The 17709-nt window shown below is 51.7% G+C and overlaps 1 protein-coding gene across 2 annotated transcripts in view; it reads right to left on the bottom strand.

The window, feature by feature from the left end:
- Positions 1-439: 439 nt before the first annotated feature.
- Astn1 (astrotactin 1) overlaps positions 440-17709 on the bottom strand; it is a 283759-nt gene continuing 266489 nt past the window's right edge. For both annotated transcript variants that reach the window (XM_027934944.2, XM_027934945.2), the window contains exons 21-23: positions 13117-13217; positions 6611-6794; positions 440-3733 (exon numbers count right to left, since the gene is read on the bottom strand). In XM_027934944.2, coding sequence (XP_027790745.1) covers positions 3496-3733; positions 6611-6794; positions 13117-13217 — 523 coding nt within the window. In that variant the 3' untranslated portion in view covers positions 440-3495. The remainder of the gene's footprint in view (positions 3734-6610; positions 6795-13116; positions 13218-17709) is intronic.

Genomic DNA, 17709 nt, shown 5'->3' with positions numbered 1-17709 from the left:
TTTGTCTTAGTTCTTCTTACCCCTGTTAGGATAAGCTCACCAGCTAAAAAGCCATACTCCCAGAGAAAACCAGCTTATACCCTCTGCATTGCACATGATGTCTGAAATACAGAAGACCTGGAATAAATGCATTTATATTGACTAATAACTTGGAGAAGGTGGTAAAGAGAAGATGAGACTCACTACCTCATAAAAGCAATTATAATTGGCCATGAAAACTCTGACTCTTCTTTTTATTTCTATTAGGATGTTGGCTACAAGGCCTATTATACTATAAGGTGTGATATTTAAAACCTTAACTACTCCTCAGTCGATCCAACTAGATCACTCAGATTATTGAAAGATCTGAGGCAATAACATCTGCACACCCAGCATTACTAACAGCTTTGTTTATTATTTAGTTGATTACTTCATTTTTATAATCATACAATAATTCTCTTTCAAACAACACTGTTATACTTGAAGATGGTCACATTATATTCTTTCTTCCTTCTACAGTAGTAAAGTGTTTCTTTCCACACTTGCTTTTTTTTTTTAAATAGAACAATTGAATATCAAGAAATGCAGTTAACTAAAAATAACAATGGACCAAACTCCGTGGAAAACAATTGCACACTCCATTCAAGATCTATGCTATTACAGTGGTTCATGTACATTAGGGAGGAAAACAGACGAGATCTCAAAGGGACATGGAGCTGGAAGTGTCACGGGCAGAGGGACTCCATGAGAGCTGTTGGCACCTTGGAAACTTGAGGTCTAATACTGGCTCGGTACCCATCACCCTTTCTAGCCAGGATGGGTGCCTCGGGGCAAGCACTGAGGAACACTGGCAAGGAGTGGTCGGGTGTCCTCCCAGGGAGAAGCCTCCAGTTATTCGTATGCCCTTCCCAAGACAACCCACACCCCATCTGTGTTGGCCTTTTAAACTTGAAAGTAAATTGGACCCAGTCACAGGGGTGTGTGGACAGCGTGTGTGGGTGTGTGGGTGTGTGGGGTGTGTGTGGGTGTGTGTGGGTGTGCTGGGGGGGTGTGGACAGGCATGTGCAGTCCGGGGAACACAAGAGGCCACTGAAGAAGGAAAAGAATCCTGGGGAAGGGGAAAGGAGGAAGCCAGAAAAAGCAAAGGGAGGGGACCAAAAACAAAAACAACTAGCAAAGGGAGGGGACCAAGGTAAAGGGGACAAAAAGGAGGTGGAGGGACAGGGTTGAGCAGGGAACAAGGACGAAGGAAGGAGAGAGGAAGGTAGTGTGCCTTTACAAAATAAAAACAGGAAGGGGGTGCCACTCCTCGCCTCCCTCCTGCCGTCAGCTCCTGTCTCCCCACTGCTGGGCAGGAAGGTGCCGGGGGCCTCGCTGTCCTGCTACTCCAAGTCGAGATGCCGTCTTCTGCACAGACTTGAACAGAAGGATGGCCTCGGCCCGTGGCATCCTCTCCCGTGGCAGTGGTGGACAATTGCTTTGGAGGCACTTTACCTGAGGGCCCTCATCCACCCCAGGTGGGCAGCCATGTTCTCTGCTCTGGAAGGAGGGGCGTCTCTGAGGCCCTGGCATTAGGAAGAATGAAGCACATCATTCAAGGTTTCTCTGGAAAGAAGAGGAGAGCGATCGAGGCCAGTCTGGGCCTTCCGCCCCATCCTAGCTTGTCCCCATCACTGGTGAGAGGCATGGGCTACAGAGCTGCGGGTCAAAGGTGCTTGCTCCACGGCTCCTCCCTGTTCCACTGCACAGTGGCCACATCTGTGCCATGGTGCTTGGGAAAGGTGTAGCCCTCTGGGGAGGTCCCCGTGGAGCTCAGAGCTGGGACGGCTGAGTGCTTTGAGCAACAGTCCTGAGGAGCGGTAAGGCTCAGGGGCTGCTAGACCCGGTGCCTTGGAGTCCAACAGCCTGGACTCACACTGTGGCTCAGCACACAGCACTCGAAGGACAGGGATAAGCCGCATCGCCTCTCTGCCTCGGTTTCCTCTTCACTGAGACCTTGACAAGAATAGCACTTTCCCCAGGGGGTTGTTGTGGGATTCAAGGATATCCAGAGTGCCCCCCCAAAACTGTTGTCTGTCCTGATTCCCAGTTAGGAAAAGTCAATCAGGTTCATCTCATACGTCCTGCACCTCCTTTCTGACCTCTGTCGTGGGTTTCCACATAAGGGGGGTCCCAGACAAAGCAAGGGTGGCTGAAAGTGAGGTGTGGGCATTTAAGGCCATTGATGGCCGACATGGCCCCAGGGGCTTGTTTCTGGAGGGCTGGCTTCCCCTTAGCTGGGCCTCTGTGCCATGCTCAGGCAGTGGGTGGGGCTGTGGCTCAGCGCTGATTGGCTGCACAGAAACTCTGCTATGCCAGCAGCCAGAAGGTGGCGACCTCCGCAGCACCCTCCCGCTGATGGTCCTCAGGGAAACCACTGGCAAAACCAGCAACTCAGCAAGTTTAGCAAGGGGAGGGAGAGGACAGACCTTTCTGGAGATCCATAACAGCTCTAGTTCACCGAAACACTGACATGGACGTGCCAACCCTTCTTGGACCCGACCAAACGTGAACCCAGCCTCACCTGCCAGGTGAGGGGCAGGCGCTGGGGTGCACGTTAGTGGTCTGAAGAGGTCCTTTCAAAGGAGGCATGGGTTTGTTTGTTTGTTTAAATGCTGCACTCTGCTTACTTCAGTAGGTTGTGAACTGCCAGCTAGTCTCCCAGGGAGACGTCTCTGAAGGTGCACTTGGCAGTGACATCTGATTGCCACTTAGAAACGCCTCCTTCCAGGAGATTTCACAGGTGGCATCTTGTCACTGCTGAAAGATAATGGTGTTCAGAGGGCAGAGCAGAGCCCCATTGAGGGAGATTTGATCCTAGTCCTGGCTTAAAATGGGAGACCTAGAAACCCAGGAGGCCCACTGGGCGATCACGGAGGCGAGGTTTCACCTTTGAGGGGTGGAGGAAGGCCTGGGGGAAACCGCGATGCACACACAAGGGCCAGTCCCCCAGTTTGCTTTTCGTCTTCCTCTGTGAGCAGGGCTGAGGCTCCCAGAGCCAGACACTTCCCAAGGAAGGCCTGAGGTCAGGCCCGGTGCAGGCCTAGCTCTCCAGCTTGGCCTCTGTCCCCAGTTGCAATGGACTCAGGAGCTCAGTAAGAGCAGGTGCCTCAGCCAGGTGGAACCTTTGTGGGAGTATGACAGAACTCTTGAGCATTTTGACAGGACTCTTGGGGGTTTAAAAAAAAAAAAGAAGGATGAAACAAATTAACACCAAAACAAGTCCCAAAGTAAACCCTCTAAGAAAAAAATGGTGCTGCATGAAGCCACTGCCTGGCGGGCTTACGGATCGTGCCGATGGAGCGCATCAGACTGAAGAAGTTCGCAAGGAGAAAGGACCCCTTCCTCCCTGGGGTAGGGGTCATCTCTGGAGCTTTCGATGTTCCATTGAAAAATGATCAAAACCCACAAACCAACCCAGATGTCCCCCTCCGCTCTCCTGCCCCAGTTTGGCAGCCACTCGCTGGCCCCGTGCTGTCAGATGTCTTTGCTGTCCCCGTAGTCATTGTAGGGGATGCTCAGGGTCTGCTCCTCACAAGTCTTCCTGAGGTCCCGGCTGAGCTCTGACCAGTCGAGTCCGTAGGGCCTGATCTCGCTGTAGCGGCAGCCCAGGTACTTGAGCGCGCTGCGGCGCAAGCCGATCTTGGGCTCCTGAAGGAGTCCGTCGCACCAGCTGCTGAGGTCTCCGAGCTGGGAGAGGATGAGGCCAGCTTTCCTGTGGACGGAGCATGGAGGGTACTTAGGTCAGAAAGAAAGAAAGGCAGGCAGGCAGGACAGAGAGCCACCATGAGTGTGAGACTCCAAACTTCAAGAGGGCAGGGGCTGATGGGCTTTGTGGACTGTTCTATCTTTGGCACTTGTAACAGCAGATCCAGGTAATGAACAAGGGAATGAAGGGCTGACTGAGCACAGTGGGGCAGGCACCAAGAGAAAGGAGAGAAAAGGTAATAAGAAAAAATAAACAAGAGAAAAAAAAAGAAACCCTAATATTTTAGCGGGAACATACACCTTTTAGAATGATGGGGACGGCAGTCATGGAAGACAAATCAAATCAATTTTCTTTAAAGCCGTTAATTCATCATCACTAAATGACAAGTGCTGTGCTTTGCTGAATATGTCCCCTTCCAAGGCTCTGTCTGAGCTGGTGAGAGCAGCCGGCAGAGTGCACTGAGGGGACTTTCCAATGTGACCATTGGTGCCCGCATTGAGGTAGTGATGGCACAGTGAGGTCCAGGACAGCTGTGCCCTCAGCTCACATTGACATGGGGTCAGTCTTTGGGCAGTGAAGACTGTCAGTGGCACATGTCACCTAGCTAACCTCCAGGCAAGCTCATGGTCCATACTCTCATCTCGCCCAGGAGGCATGAGGCCACTGTCAATACCAGTAAGACCCAGTCAAAAGAGTGGGAAAGAAGGGCTTGGAGAGCAGGGTGGGGGGTGGGCTGCCTCAGCTCACACACCTGGAAAGCAGTGACCCCCTGGGTCAGGATACAGAGTGAGAGCCTCTGGCCTAGAGATGGGGAAACAGCTCACCCCTGCAGCCCCTTCTTCCTGGCACCCCCTGCTGTCAGAGACCAGGCTGCCTGAGAGCTGGTCCTCAGGCCTCCCTGGCTCTCACTCAACACTTAGGATGAGTGCAGAAGGATTCCCTCACCTATTATTATTATTATTATTATTAATTATTCAAAGGCCTAAGTGACCTGAAGCTCATGAAGGAAGATTCTCTTATTTGATCAAGCTCATGTGAGGCTGCACCGTGCTCTTCTGGAACACCCAACCAACAATGCACCTCGCGATGTTTATTGACTGCTGGGCTCATGCAGAGAACTATCCCTTTTCTAGTTTAATCAACAATTCCTCCCAGAAGCTGGAAGTTTTCTGCACCCTATTTAGAATGAACTCTCGAAGGACAATAACCATGCTCCTTTCATTCCTCTTCTTCTGTCCTGGCTGTGAGCGTCCCCAAGGGCCGGTCTCCCTGCTTTCCTAAGAGGCCACACTGAAGCAAGGCAGGGTGATGCCGGAGGGAAGGTGTTGAGCTTGTCAGCAAAGTCAAGGGGCCAAGAGTGGCGGGGAGTCACTGCAGGGAAGGGCACACTTCCTGACTCCAATGGCAGGTCAGCGCCAATCAAACAACACTCCCCCGCCTAAACAGCTTCTCAGTCTGACGATCTATACCCTATCATCAGTTTCTGCTGCTTGGCCAAGAAGATTTTCCGAAAGTTGTCAGCAGTCAGGACATTGGTGGCCCTTCCTCTTAATCCATCCTACTGTATGGCAGTCATTGCTAACAAATTCCTGGGGGGGTTGAAGAACAGGAGCAGAGGAAGAGGGAGAGCAGCCTCTGAAACATCTTCAGGAGGCATGCGGGAGGCATCCTGGCCACCCCCTCCAAGAGCAAACTGAAGTACCCCATGGAGCCTCCGAGGAGGCTTTCACGGCTCACGTTCTGGTTTTTCAATAAAAATTACTCTGAGTCTGCCCTTGGCCATCTCAGACCCTGGAGCCTTCTTTCTTGGAAACAGCACAACTCTCCGAGTATTTTCACCCTTAACTCAATCTGGAGGTCTCCGCCACGGAAGCCTTTCTACTGCTCACGGGAAGTCTGTACCCACAGGCCCATTTTCTCAGCTAGCCCCAGAGTGGGTTGATGTAGCTGAAGGCAGAGGACTTCCCTCTCCTTTGGTCCTCCCCGAGATCCCTGACACTGAGAGGAAAAACTTTATTTTTCTATGGGCTAATGAAACAACACAATGTCCTCTAACATCTTTTTTCTTCTGTAAAAGACCAGTTTTACACAGAAAGAGGCCCCTGGGAGGAGAGAGAACAGTCAGTAGCCAGCTTGATTTTACAGTAAGACCCACGATTCTTCCCCTGCTCACTTTCTTCATTAACCAATTTTCCTTCTAACTCTTGAGTTACAAAAGAGAAATTTACAAAGACTCCAAATGCCCTTAGAAATCAAGATGAAATATGCAATGTTAGTACTATTCAAATTGCGGCATTTATTCTCCCTAACCTAGAACTGTGTATGTACTCAATAAATGTCAGAAGAAAGGAGGGCAGAGGGGAGCAGCCTGGGGCCAGGGGATGCTGGTAAGCCCTGTGCCATTGCAACTTAGGGCAAAAGAAGGTCAAGGAGGGCCTTTAACAACTCTCATATTGCTTTCCAAGAGAATGCGGAATTTAACTCAAAATAGGTCTGTACTATGCAAATAACATATGCAAAGTTTGTGCAATAAATATTTTTGGATAAACTTCTTGATAAATTCCTAATTTCCTTTCCCAAGACTGAGCTTTGGGCTCCTACAGTTTTGGCATTTGGACTTAAGCATCGGCATGATACAGAGGGCAAAGCAGGTCAGGAGCAAAGGGTTCCTGAGTTCAGGAAATGCATTCATGACTTGACTGCTTAAAGAGCTTTACAAACTAATCTGCATGACCAAGACCATCAGAAAGCAGAGGACTTATTTCTCTGAGCACCTGAGCTCATGCAGGAAATCTCAGCAACAGTATTATGGAGCTAGAAGTACAAAAATTTGAAAAAAAAAAAACAAAAACTTTAAAAGAGACAGTGCAGTCCATTGGTTACCTGGGGCCTAACTCATCCTCACACCGCCATGTGAATTCTCCAAAACTCTCATAGTGCTGGTTATAGTGGTAGAGAACTCGATGTAAAGTGGGGGAACCCAGATCCAGGAGGGTGTTGTAGGCAGTCTGTTGCTCTTTCCCGCTGGTATAGCCATTGAAGAGATTGTAGATCTTATCTGCTATTTCTGAGGAGGGAAGAAAAAGCAAAGGAACCATGCATCCTTTAATGAGGGGGTCTGAGACATTTCAACATTATGCAAACATCAGACTTGCACAAACCTAAAGTGTACGGCCTACTGCACACCTAAGCTTTGTGCTCCATGCGGAGTACAGGTTCCCAGGTCATGATGCACGAAACAAGAAGAGATTAAGGCGCAAGAGAAAGGGTGCGTCAGGGGACGTGGTGAACAAGAGATGTATGCAGCTGCGGTTGGCGCAACCTCTCTACAAGTGGGAGTACTCTAAAATAATGACAAAAAATAGCATATAGTAAATATACAAATCAATAACATAGCCATCTATTGCCAGATCTAGTGTTACGTTCTGCACATAAGTGCATGTGCAAGACTTTTGTATGACTGGCAGTGTAGCTGGTTTGTTTGCACCAGCGTCACCACAAACACACAAGAATGCATTCTGCTGGTATAGCATCATGATGCCACAACGTCACTATGTGAAGACAGGAATTTTTCAGCTCCATTATAATCTTATGGGACCACTGCTGCATAAGCCGCATGTCTAGCGTTGACCAAACAGTGTTCCACAGCATGTAACTATCAATAAGGTTTCACATATTGAATATATATGCACATGTGTGTTTGTTCATGCATATGTGTCTTCATATGCACATGTTCGTGTGAGCGTGTGATGTTAAAGAATACCCAACCTAAAGGCTGGAGAAAATGGTTTGTATGATTCAGTTTGCCTCTGCCCCACCAACCTTCAGTTTTATCTTGTTTAAGATAAAAGTGTTCAACTAGGGTACCTCTAAGGTCGAGTTCAGTCACAATACTCTGTCTCTACCCAGGTTTCCTAAAGGTTTGTAACCTGAGGCAAAAACTCGAATATTCACACTTGATTGGCAGATGCAATCCCAGGGAAGCAGGAGGAAAGAGAAAGAGAATGAGGCAAGAAACAGGGAGAGGAGTACACAAGGTGCTCCGAGGGACTGGCCACATCCTCCTGAGAAGCTGGCTGCTGCATTTTGTCTGGAGCCCCTGGATCTCTAGTGTTCTCTCCAGAGGGAGAAAGAAAGAAAGGAAGAAAAAAAAGATGAAAGGAAGGAAGAAAGGAAGAAAGAAAGAAAGACCAGCTCCCATCCAAGTTCGCTCCCCTGAGGATTATAGCCCTGCATTTCTAGGTTGCACATGCCTGGGTATGAGTGGTCTCCAAAAGTGACGGTGGTCCAAGCCGCCAGTGGCCTTTGCTCAGGGAGGAAGTGAAGCACCAGCAGGTCACTGGTGAGCTGCATGGACCCCGGGAAGCAATTCTGCGGAGGCAGCACCTCTGCCAGAGCCCCCTAGGGCAGACAGAAGACGTGGCCTCTAGAGCACTCTGCAGCTCCACGTGAGTCCTTTTTCAGTGAGATCTATCTTTCCAGTATTTTGGCCTCAAAGAGGCCTGAGTTTGGTGATGTGGCAGAGGGACAATGATTCAGTACAATGTTTCCTTCTGCAGCTCACAGCACTGGACCATCACACGCCTTCTCATTAAAGCTGCAGAGAGGAGACGTACTGACTTGGTCTTCCTCGACGGCTGGGAGCAGAGCTGGGGAAGCAAGGCTTGTCTCGCCCGGCGTTGACTCTAGGGATGAAGAAACACGTCCCCAGGAGCCAAAGCCTTCGCCCCCCCTGAGGCTCCATGAGAGGAAGGCAAAGCAGCCCGCTCCTTGCCACAGCCCCACGTGGCTGTAGGGCTCCTGGCAATGGCAGCTGCACCCGGGAGTGTCCTGGGTGGGGGGAGTGAACACACATTGACCTCCATGATATATGCCATCATCTGAAATAGGAGATATTTCACTCTCTGGTCCTGTGCAGCTGTTCTCTGGCTTGTCTATCTTGTCCATGTCTGTGAGGACAAAGCCAGATCTGAACTTCTTGGTGCCCCAGGTAGCTAGCACAGGGCCAGAAAATACAGTAAAATCAAAAATGTCAGCTAAGTTCATGGAACTCATGACCTTGGGTGCAGTATGAGTCCACTTCAGGGGCAGGCTTCTCCGGCAGGTTACGTCACCCCTTTAGCAACATAACTTAAAGCCGACACATTTCGCTGCACTAAAAATAATTTTGCTTCGGAAATCGTGTAGATTTTCAGGTTGTTAAAATGGGATCAAGACATAAAGTGGACAGTGATCTAGAAGATGATGATCTGTGGTGTCTCTGGTTATTTATTAAAGACCTGTGAGTGCTAAGAACTTTACATACATGAATTTCAATTCTTACCCCTCCTGCAGATGGATTTAAATGTCCCTGTTTTATAAATAAGGAGATTCAGAAAGGCCCAGTTACCTGCCCAAGGTCACACAGCCAATTTAGGCTAGAGTTGAAGTTCTAAAGTGTGTCTATCTGCCATTGCTATTTCACACTGACACTAGGTAGTTGGCTGTGTATAGCCAGTTTAAGGCACAGGAGGCCCAGTCTTGGGGTGAGGAATCTGGAGTGACTGTCCCTGGTAGAGGACGTGGTTCTGATTGGACCTAGGTGTAAAGTCAGTGGATCTAAGATAGAAGGAAGCAGGGGGCTGTTCTAAGAGCTACTCAGTGGGAGACAGGCCGGGCGGCTCAGACAGGAATGACCAGGGCAGGGAAAATGGGATCAGACAGCAGCTTGGCCAGGGAGGTCGGGGTGCCGCCCCCCACCCCAGCTCTGATGCCACTGTGTTAGTTCTTACAAGGGGAAACGGCCCAGATCCCAGGCTCTGGTGTGGCACTCTCTGCTGAGGAAGGACAGTGGCAGGGGACGTGATTCCTGGCACCTTTGCCGTTATCACACATCCTGTTCGGAGCTCTCAGGGCTCTCCCGGGCAATCCCAGGATCCAGTCTCCATGACAACCAGGCCCTACCTCACCTGCCCCAGAGCCTCTGGGAGCACCTGCCCTGCCCCGTTCCTCTCTTCAAACGTGAACCAAGGGCCGCAAGCTTTCCTCTTCTTCCAACAAGCCACGAATCTCGGTACTGCTGCTTCTGGTATGATGTCCCCTAGATATCTATGGCCTCCCCCTTCACCTCTGCCCAAGCCACCGCAGCCAAAATGCACCCGGCACTTCCTCTGCCCTACCCCACACAGTGACCTCCATGAGATACGCCATCGTCTGAAATAGGAGACATTTCACTCTCGGGTTGCTGTCGTCTGTCGTCCCTGCCCAGATATGACCTCCAGGAGGCCAGGGCCTTGTTCCTAATGTCTGAGATAGATATTTTGTAAGGACCAGATATTTGTTGGATAAATTAATATTATATTAATTTATCCAGCAAATTATTATTATATAATTATAATATTAAAAAATAAATTCATAAAATCTGATGAAAAACTTGTCAAAAAAAATCGATCAAGTCTGATTATTTTTGTTTCTTCAGCCTCTAATGCCAGGATTGATAAGTAGCTCTGGAAGCAGCAAATAAAGGAATGGCCATGTGTCGATGCCTGGTGCCAGGGAGGGCGGCCAGGTGACGAGGAGGACTGGTGCTCCTCGTGGAGCTCGGGGCCCTGCCCAACCCTCACGCTGGCCTGGGGGACGAGCTCACCACCACCACGAGCTGGCACCTGCTGGGGTTGGGTGGGTCTCGGTGGCACACATGGCCATTGCTGGCGCCCCCAGATGGAGCACAAACGCCCAGTGGCTTTACCGTCCTGATGGGATAAGAATTCCTAGAAGGTATTTCCTTTAGGAAAGATCTTCACATCAAGGAGAGCGTCTGGCCTCTGGCTGGGTAATTAGGAGCTGAAGTCATGCTCGGGGCCACTTAAAAGGCAATTCCCATTTGTTATTAGATTTAAGCTCAGACCCGAGCGGATGATGGTATTTATGGTCTCCATCTGGGTGTGAGGGGGGGAGGCACGTGGCTTTTTCCGCAGAACTGCTAGAGCTTATTAATCTGCAAGGATCCGCCAATTAGTCCAACTCGTTAATCTCCAGATTTGCCTGGTGCAGGATTCCTCCTGGCTGAAGGGTCCAGGGCTTGAAAGGGTTATTTCACTCTCTCTGCACGAACTTGGCTCTTGTGCCCGAGCTGGTCTGCTGGGATTCCAGGGAGTTTTCCGGGGGCAGCACAAGCAGGGGACATCTTGATCCACCCTGAGGGACTGCAGCTGACCCCAAGGAGCCCCAGACAGAACAGGGTCGAGCTCTGTGCCTGGCCAACTGCTTCCCACCAACCACCCTGCAGGTGGCACATGCTACCTCGCTGCCACCTGCTGTCACCACCCTGTCCTCCCCAGCGTGCCACCTACTCGGCAGAAACCACGGTGGCTGCCACCACCTGCAAAGTCACCTGCAACCTTTCCAGCACAGAAAAAGCTGAGGCACCTGTGGTCACCTGCTTCCCTGCAGCTTAGAGGAAGAAATGGAGGCCTGAGGACCCCTGAGCTGCCCCAGGCACTCCTCTCGGGGACAGTCCATCCTGCAGCACATCCCAGTGACACGCAGGGTCCTGAAGGGAGAAGCTTCTGGTCTCCTTTCTTAGGTAAGCTTTCATTTTTCATCAGCGTTTAGAAACAGAGGAAACGTTTTCAATCTTTCGCAAAACAGCCCTCAGAGTATTTAGTGTAACAGAGTAAAAGTGGGACTCCGGGTCAGCTAGTCCCCGACTTACTCTGAACCTCAGTTTCCACAGCTATGAAATTCACTTTCCTTTAATTCAGAAAATGCTGAGTTCCGATTGAAGGGCAGACTCTAGGCACTCAGGTAGCTTTTTAAATTATCATTTTAGATTGCTTAACTCAGTTCCCACTAGAACCTCATTGGTTGGGGTACGCACAGATGAGCAAACTGAGGCCAGAGTTCTCAAGGTCAAGAAGGTGGATGATGGAGTAGGAGTGTGAACTTGAGCTGTTGCCTTCAGGGACTGAGTTCTGAGGTCAGCCAGCCAACCACGCTGCCTTCTAGGTGATACGGATATAATGGGGTAGGAAAGAGGTTGGGCTCCTGCCCTCATGGGGCTCACTCTCTAGTGAGGTAAACAGACATTGTAATTGTTATAATAAGCAACAGGAAGGGATGTCCTGAAGGAAAGAAACAAGGACACCTGACCGTGACTCCTGCCCCATCGTGGCCTGCGGAAGCAACACTGTGGAACATGCAGGCTGAGATGAGTCTGTTGGAAGGAGTGAGGGTGGGGAGCACTTGAAGTGATGGGACCAACTTGTGCAAAGGAATGCAGAGACTGACCAAGTGGGCAGGGGGTGGGTAAGGAGGTGTTGGAGATGTGGATGGACAAGGGCCATCCATGGAAGTTCTAACATGACTATTAACTATTTTTTTTGTCACAAGGGGAATGGCAATTTATTAAGGAGTCTGCACGGAAATCACACCTTCAATGTGCCATGTGGGTTAAACCTGAAAAGGTTCTCACAAGTCGCACAGTGCTACGGTATCTGTGGTTTTAACTAAAGCAGGTCTAGGTCACTATTCTGCCTGACTTCGTATTATCCTGATGTCACCTTTTGGCATTCTGGGATTGTGACCCTGCTGATCAATCAGACGACAACCAGAGTCAGGAGCCCAAGTAAGATGACCCTCTTGGAATCTGACAGCCTACTCTTCCATGGGTTCATGTCTGTGTCGATAGGCCAAAGCCATGAGGTTGATTCTACCCGATAGATACTGACGATTGATCAGATCACTCTAACTAGTGTGGAGCCCTGCAGAAGGGTGACCAGGCCGAGGGAATTCTAGGTGTGTGGGGTGTGAAAACCTTAGAGCAGAGATGGTGCAAGACCAGCCTGGGAGCGCCCTGTGAGTGATGCCTGCTGACTGCAGACCAACTCTTCCCAATTGCCAGAGCCAACCCTGGTGTGTGTGTGCGTGTGGGTGTGAGAGCATGCGTGTGTCTCAGGGAGGTGGGCTTGTACTGAAGAGGGACAAGTCTAACAAGAACCGAGCTACAAGCACTTGCAAAGGGAGGGAGGGGGATGTAACGATGACTCAACCTGCAGCCTTGCTCCGCTGCGGATCAGAACAACATCAGACGCACAGAGACTAAGAAGAGGCCCGTGGGCACCTTCGGGCTGCAGGTTCCAGGCACGTACTTTAGCACCAGGTGCCAGGGCCTCCTCAGTGCCTCCTGGGCCTCCCTGACCCTGGCCTGGGGGATGATGGCGTATGGCATGGCGGAGGGCAGAGGCTGAGGAGGAACGCTGGGAAGGAAGTCGGGCATCTGCCGGGCCTGGCTGTCTTCCCCTTCCCACGTCCACCCCCTTCAGGTGGTTCTGCAAGACACCTGTGGCCCCATCACAGCAGGGGAGGTCTCTGGGCACGCCTGGCGGACGCTGCTGACCTTGGTCTCTTACCTTGGGCTTTGACATCGTCCACCACGGGACACGGGGTCTTCACGATCACGTCGCTTGGCCTGGAGCGCCGGCCCGTGTTGTCCACGCCCCACAGGGTAAACCTGGCAGGGAGGCAGAGCAGCGTTGGCAGAGGACACAGGCTGGGGTGGGGGCTCTGAGCCCTGGTGGAGCCCAGCCTCTCCTGAGGGGCAGGTTGTGAGCCCGGCTGCGGTCCCCATCCTGAGGCCACCTACCGCCATCACTCAGGTCAGAAGCACCCAGCCCACGGCCTCTCACTGCTTCCTGTGGCCTGGGCCTGGAATCTGCTGTCCCGGTGCACTATCTGTGGACAGCACCCTGGTGTGGGCCCTGCTGTCCTCGTGAGGCCCGGACCAGCAGCCTCAGCACCCTGCGGGAGCTTTCTTGGCCTCACCCCAGACCTACTGAATCAGGCTGGGACCAGAAACCTGTGCTTTACCGGGCCTTCCAGATCTCCTCTCTTCTATTTAGTGTTTTTTTTTTTTTTTTTTTAATCTTTTCCTTCCTTTTTTATTTTTTTTTTTTTTTCCATTTTTTAACATGGAGTCTCTCTATGTTGCTCAGACTGGTGTTGAACTCCCGGGCTCCAGTGATCCTCCCACCTTGGCCTCCGAGTAGAGGACCTACAGACCCGCTCCACCACCTCTGCCTCCCTTCCAGGGGATTCCGATACCGGTTTAATTGTGTCAACTACTGAGCAAGAGAGTTTATGTCCTTGGAAACAGATGGTCAGAACTTGGCCACGTGGAGTCACAGTAACTCCCCGAGCTTTAATTCCCCTTATCTGTGAAGAGGGATGATAATAAGATCAGTGGCTTCGGTGTGAGATGAGATGATAATGCACAGAAAGACCTGGGACATCACATGGTGACACAACAGGAACCCTATCTGCTCCGCTCCGCACCGCCCTGTGCTCCCCTGACACTTCCATGCAGGAACCAAGGACAGATTCTGTCTTTAAAGTCAGAAGCACAACAGCCAGAGTGGAGGGTCCCTTGGCTTGCTGGTGGCTGGACCCTGTGTGGCCCGTGTGCAGCTCTCTCTGCCCCACTGAGCTGCTGCCCACTGTGGGCCAGGAACCCAGAGGGAGGCTGCGCCCCCACAACGCGAAGACATGTTCCAACGAAACCTCCGGAGCAGTGTGGGGACTTGGCCATCAGAGACTGCACGCAGAACTTCCTGCCCCATGATGGAACTGGAGGGAGAGGAGAGGGGAGAGGAGAGGGCCTGCGACTCAGAGGCTTTCCAACATACCCAGAGAATAAAGCCTGGAGTTTCCCAGGACCTCCAGAGGACGGGCGTCTACGGGACATCAGGAGGCTGCCCTTTTTGCCTGTTTCCCTCCACTGTGGCCACAGGAGGCTGGGGCTTTATTGGCAAATGTGGGCTTTTATTCCTCCTGGCAGAATTACAGGGAGGGACAGAGGTGAAAGGAGGAGAGATGTCACAAGGTGGAGTGGCCCAGGTAAACGGTAGCTGGGCCCCAGAGTTGAACTGGTGAAGATGACCGAATGACTCTCAGGAAATATGTGTTCCTCATGACCACCACTCCCTCTCCATAAAGAGACCCAGAGAACGGTCGGAGCAAGGACCCGTGTGCCGGGAGATGTCATTCGTCCTGTTCTACCTCCCAGAACCCCCACACGGGCATCACAGGGACTCCCGAGCAGGCTCCATCCACCAGCAACCCTGCAGGTAGTGACCCGCCTGTGTCCAGCACTGTACAGCCCACACCACAGCTGCTGGATTCCTAAAGGACTCCCCGCCCCCTCACTGACCAATCAGGACCAAGCACTCGGCGTTCCCACCCTGTCTGCAAGGGCTCACTTCAGTCCCCTGGCCTGTGCTCCTATGCTGTGGTCAAGGGTCTCACCTAGCACCAACCTGTTAGAGTCTGTAAACAAGTCTGGATGGCGCCTGGCATTATGCAGAGGGAGTGGTTTGTGAAGTTGTGCCAGTGAGCCATTAAGTGTGGAGATTCCTTATGGGTTGACTGATGTATCTAGTTTATGTTAATTAGACAAGCTGTGTGGAATGTATAAATACCCCTCCTGTCCTACAATAAACGGCTCCCACTCCTGCTGTATCCTACACTATATCCTACTGTATCCTGCTGTATCCTACACTAGTTGCTCGTCACCCCCCGGGTTATTTTGCTGCAGCCGGACTGCGGCACCAACCTCCACCTTGACCCGTGAACCGGGGGTCCTGCCGCCCTTCCCTCCTGCCACCAGCCACACACTTCCCAGGGACAGTGCTGGGCTAGCCCTGGCCGCCATGGCCTTTCCTCTCATGCAACCTCAGCATCTTGGTCCTGTTTCTAGAATTACGGGTGAGGACACCAAATCCAGGAGCTGGTGCCCTGATCAGACATGCCTGGCACCAGCTCCACTTGGAGTCTAATCTCACACCTGGTCTTGGAGCACGTGCCCATTCTCTCTCCGCACACTTGTTCCAGGCCACCTTTAGCAGAGCTTCCCAGGGGTGGACCCAGAGCTACCAGGGGCATGTGCAGACTTGTAACTCGTGGTCTGGATCCCATGCTGAGAAGTTCCCAGGGGCCCTTACGAAGTACAGGAAGGCACAAAGTCCCAGGATCTAGTGTGGCACACACCTGGAGAGGACCCTCCTCTAGGGAGGGAGTTCGTTTCCTGCCCAGGGATGGGGGGGTGGCTCGACCTTTGTTGTGGAAGCTTCCCTGACTCTGCAGTTGCTCTTATGGGAACCGGGAGGCACAAAGCCCTGCCTCCCCAGGCTGCTGCCCTAGGGCTGGCCTGGCCATGGGCTAGGGCAGGAACCTGTTGGACTCTCTTGGTTCCACCAGCACATGTTCTCCCTAATTTTGTCTGTCCACACTGTGAGCCCTGCCCTGGGATCCACGGCTGAGGCCCTGCAGTCCAGTCCTGCTTTTCTTTGCTTTTTCTCCTTCCCGGGCCCTGAGCGTGGCCTTGGGGCTCCAGGTCAGGGCTGCAGTCTGGTCATCCTCTAGCAGGCTCACCTTGCGGCCCACCATGTCAATCCGAGTCCCATGATTTCGGGCAGATTCCCTGGCCCAAGTCCTTAGCCTCAGGTACCGACTTGGCTGCCAGATGAAGCCTCACTTGGTGTCTGGCTGGACTCACTTCCCAACTCCAAGCTTGCCCCGCTCCTCTGGGCAGCTCCACGTTATACCTTGCCTGACTGTAAATTCCCGTTGCAACGAAAGCGCCTGTGCTTACATTAATTCTCACGTGACTCTGGGCAATTATCGTAAAAATTAGGTTCCCAACCTCTAAACGACTTTTATTTTAAATTTTAAACCATATTTTATTTTATTATTTCTTTTGATCTTTTTTTTTTTTTTTTTTGGTGGGTATGAAGCAAATACTAGGGAAGAAATGCTCCGTGCAACCTTCCCAGTGAAGACGGAGCTGGACCCGAGGACCCAGCTCCTCAGGCCCTGGGGATCCTGAGGAGCGGCCAGTTTGTTGTGCGGTGAGGGCCGGGAGCACACGGCACATTTTCATGTGGAAATGCCACGTGCTGTCGTTTCAGGAAGGCTTCTCTGTTTATTGTCAGCATCATCGTTTCTACCATTGAACACTCGCAGGACAGTAAGAGGGTTAGCTGGGATTACTGGGTAGAAGAGATAAGCCTTGCTCCCAATCCAGGGGGCTCAAGTGTAAGTCCATTTACTGCTTCGTCTGAAGCTTCCGGGCTCCTGCCATGGCCGTGGGGCTGGGACTGCTCCGTGCGTAGTTAGAGTTGTGGTGATGACATTGGTGAGGGTGTGTGCGTGCGGCACTGGCTGGTTTGGCTCCAGAGCTGGCTCTGAGAGGCCTGGAACTTAATGCGCAGGGTAATCGCAGGCCTCCAGTCGGGCTGCTTGCCTGCTTTCCCTCTCCAGGCCTGGTGTCTGCTGATCCCATTCCTGAATTATCTGTCTGCTGTCACGTGTCCAGAAGTCAGAGGCTCTCCTGTGGGTGGGTGTGGTGATGAGGGGACAGTGGGCTGGAGGCCTGGGGGCCACCTTCCCATTCTGTAAGGGGAACGGGTTGGACAGACTCACTTTAGGATTCCTCTCAACCGGAGGTTCTTAACCGTGTTTGTGCCGTGGACATTCTCAGAATAGGGCGTTTTTAAATGCCCTAAATAAAATACATCAGAGGACTAAGGAAGCCGGCTGGAGGCAGCTTTCCCTCTGTGGCCCTTGAGGCCAGCTCTTGCCTTTGTGTGCCGTAGTCAGACCGAGCTGCTAGGTCCTCACTGTAACCTGGGCGGCTGGGGTAAGACACAGCGGGGGAAAAACCCCAGACCCTGATCCAATTCCTATCCATCGTCCACACCCCAGATAACTAGCTGCATGATTCTGGGGATGTCACTCAGTTCTGCTCAACCTGTTTTCTCAACTCTAAAACAGGAATAACTCCAAGCTCACAGGGACAAAGAGGATTCCCAGACACACCCAGGATAAAGCACCCGGTCAGCTCCCCTGCAGCTGCCTTCCTCCTGTTCTGTTCTACAGATAAGAACGCTCCTTGCAGAAAGCTTAAGGCTCTGACAGTCCCTTGGTGGCTAGAAACAAAACCAGGCTTG

Source organism: Marmota flaviventris, chromosome 12 (genome assembly GCF_047511675.1).
Source record: "Marmota flaviventris isolate mMarFla1 chromosome 12, mMarFla1.hap1, whole genome shotgun sequence".
Classification (NCBI taxonomy): domain Eukaryota; kingdom Metazoa; phylum Chordata; class Mammalia; order Rodentia; family Sciuridae; genus Marmota; species Marmota flaviventris.
This window is presented reverse-complemented; position numbering and strand designations above follow the sequence as displayed.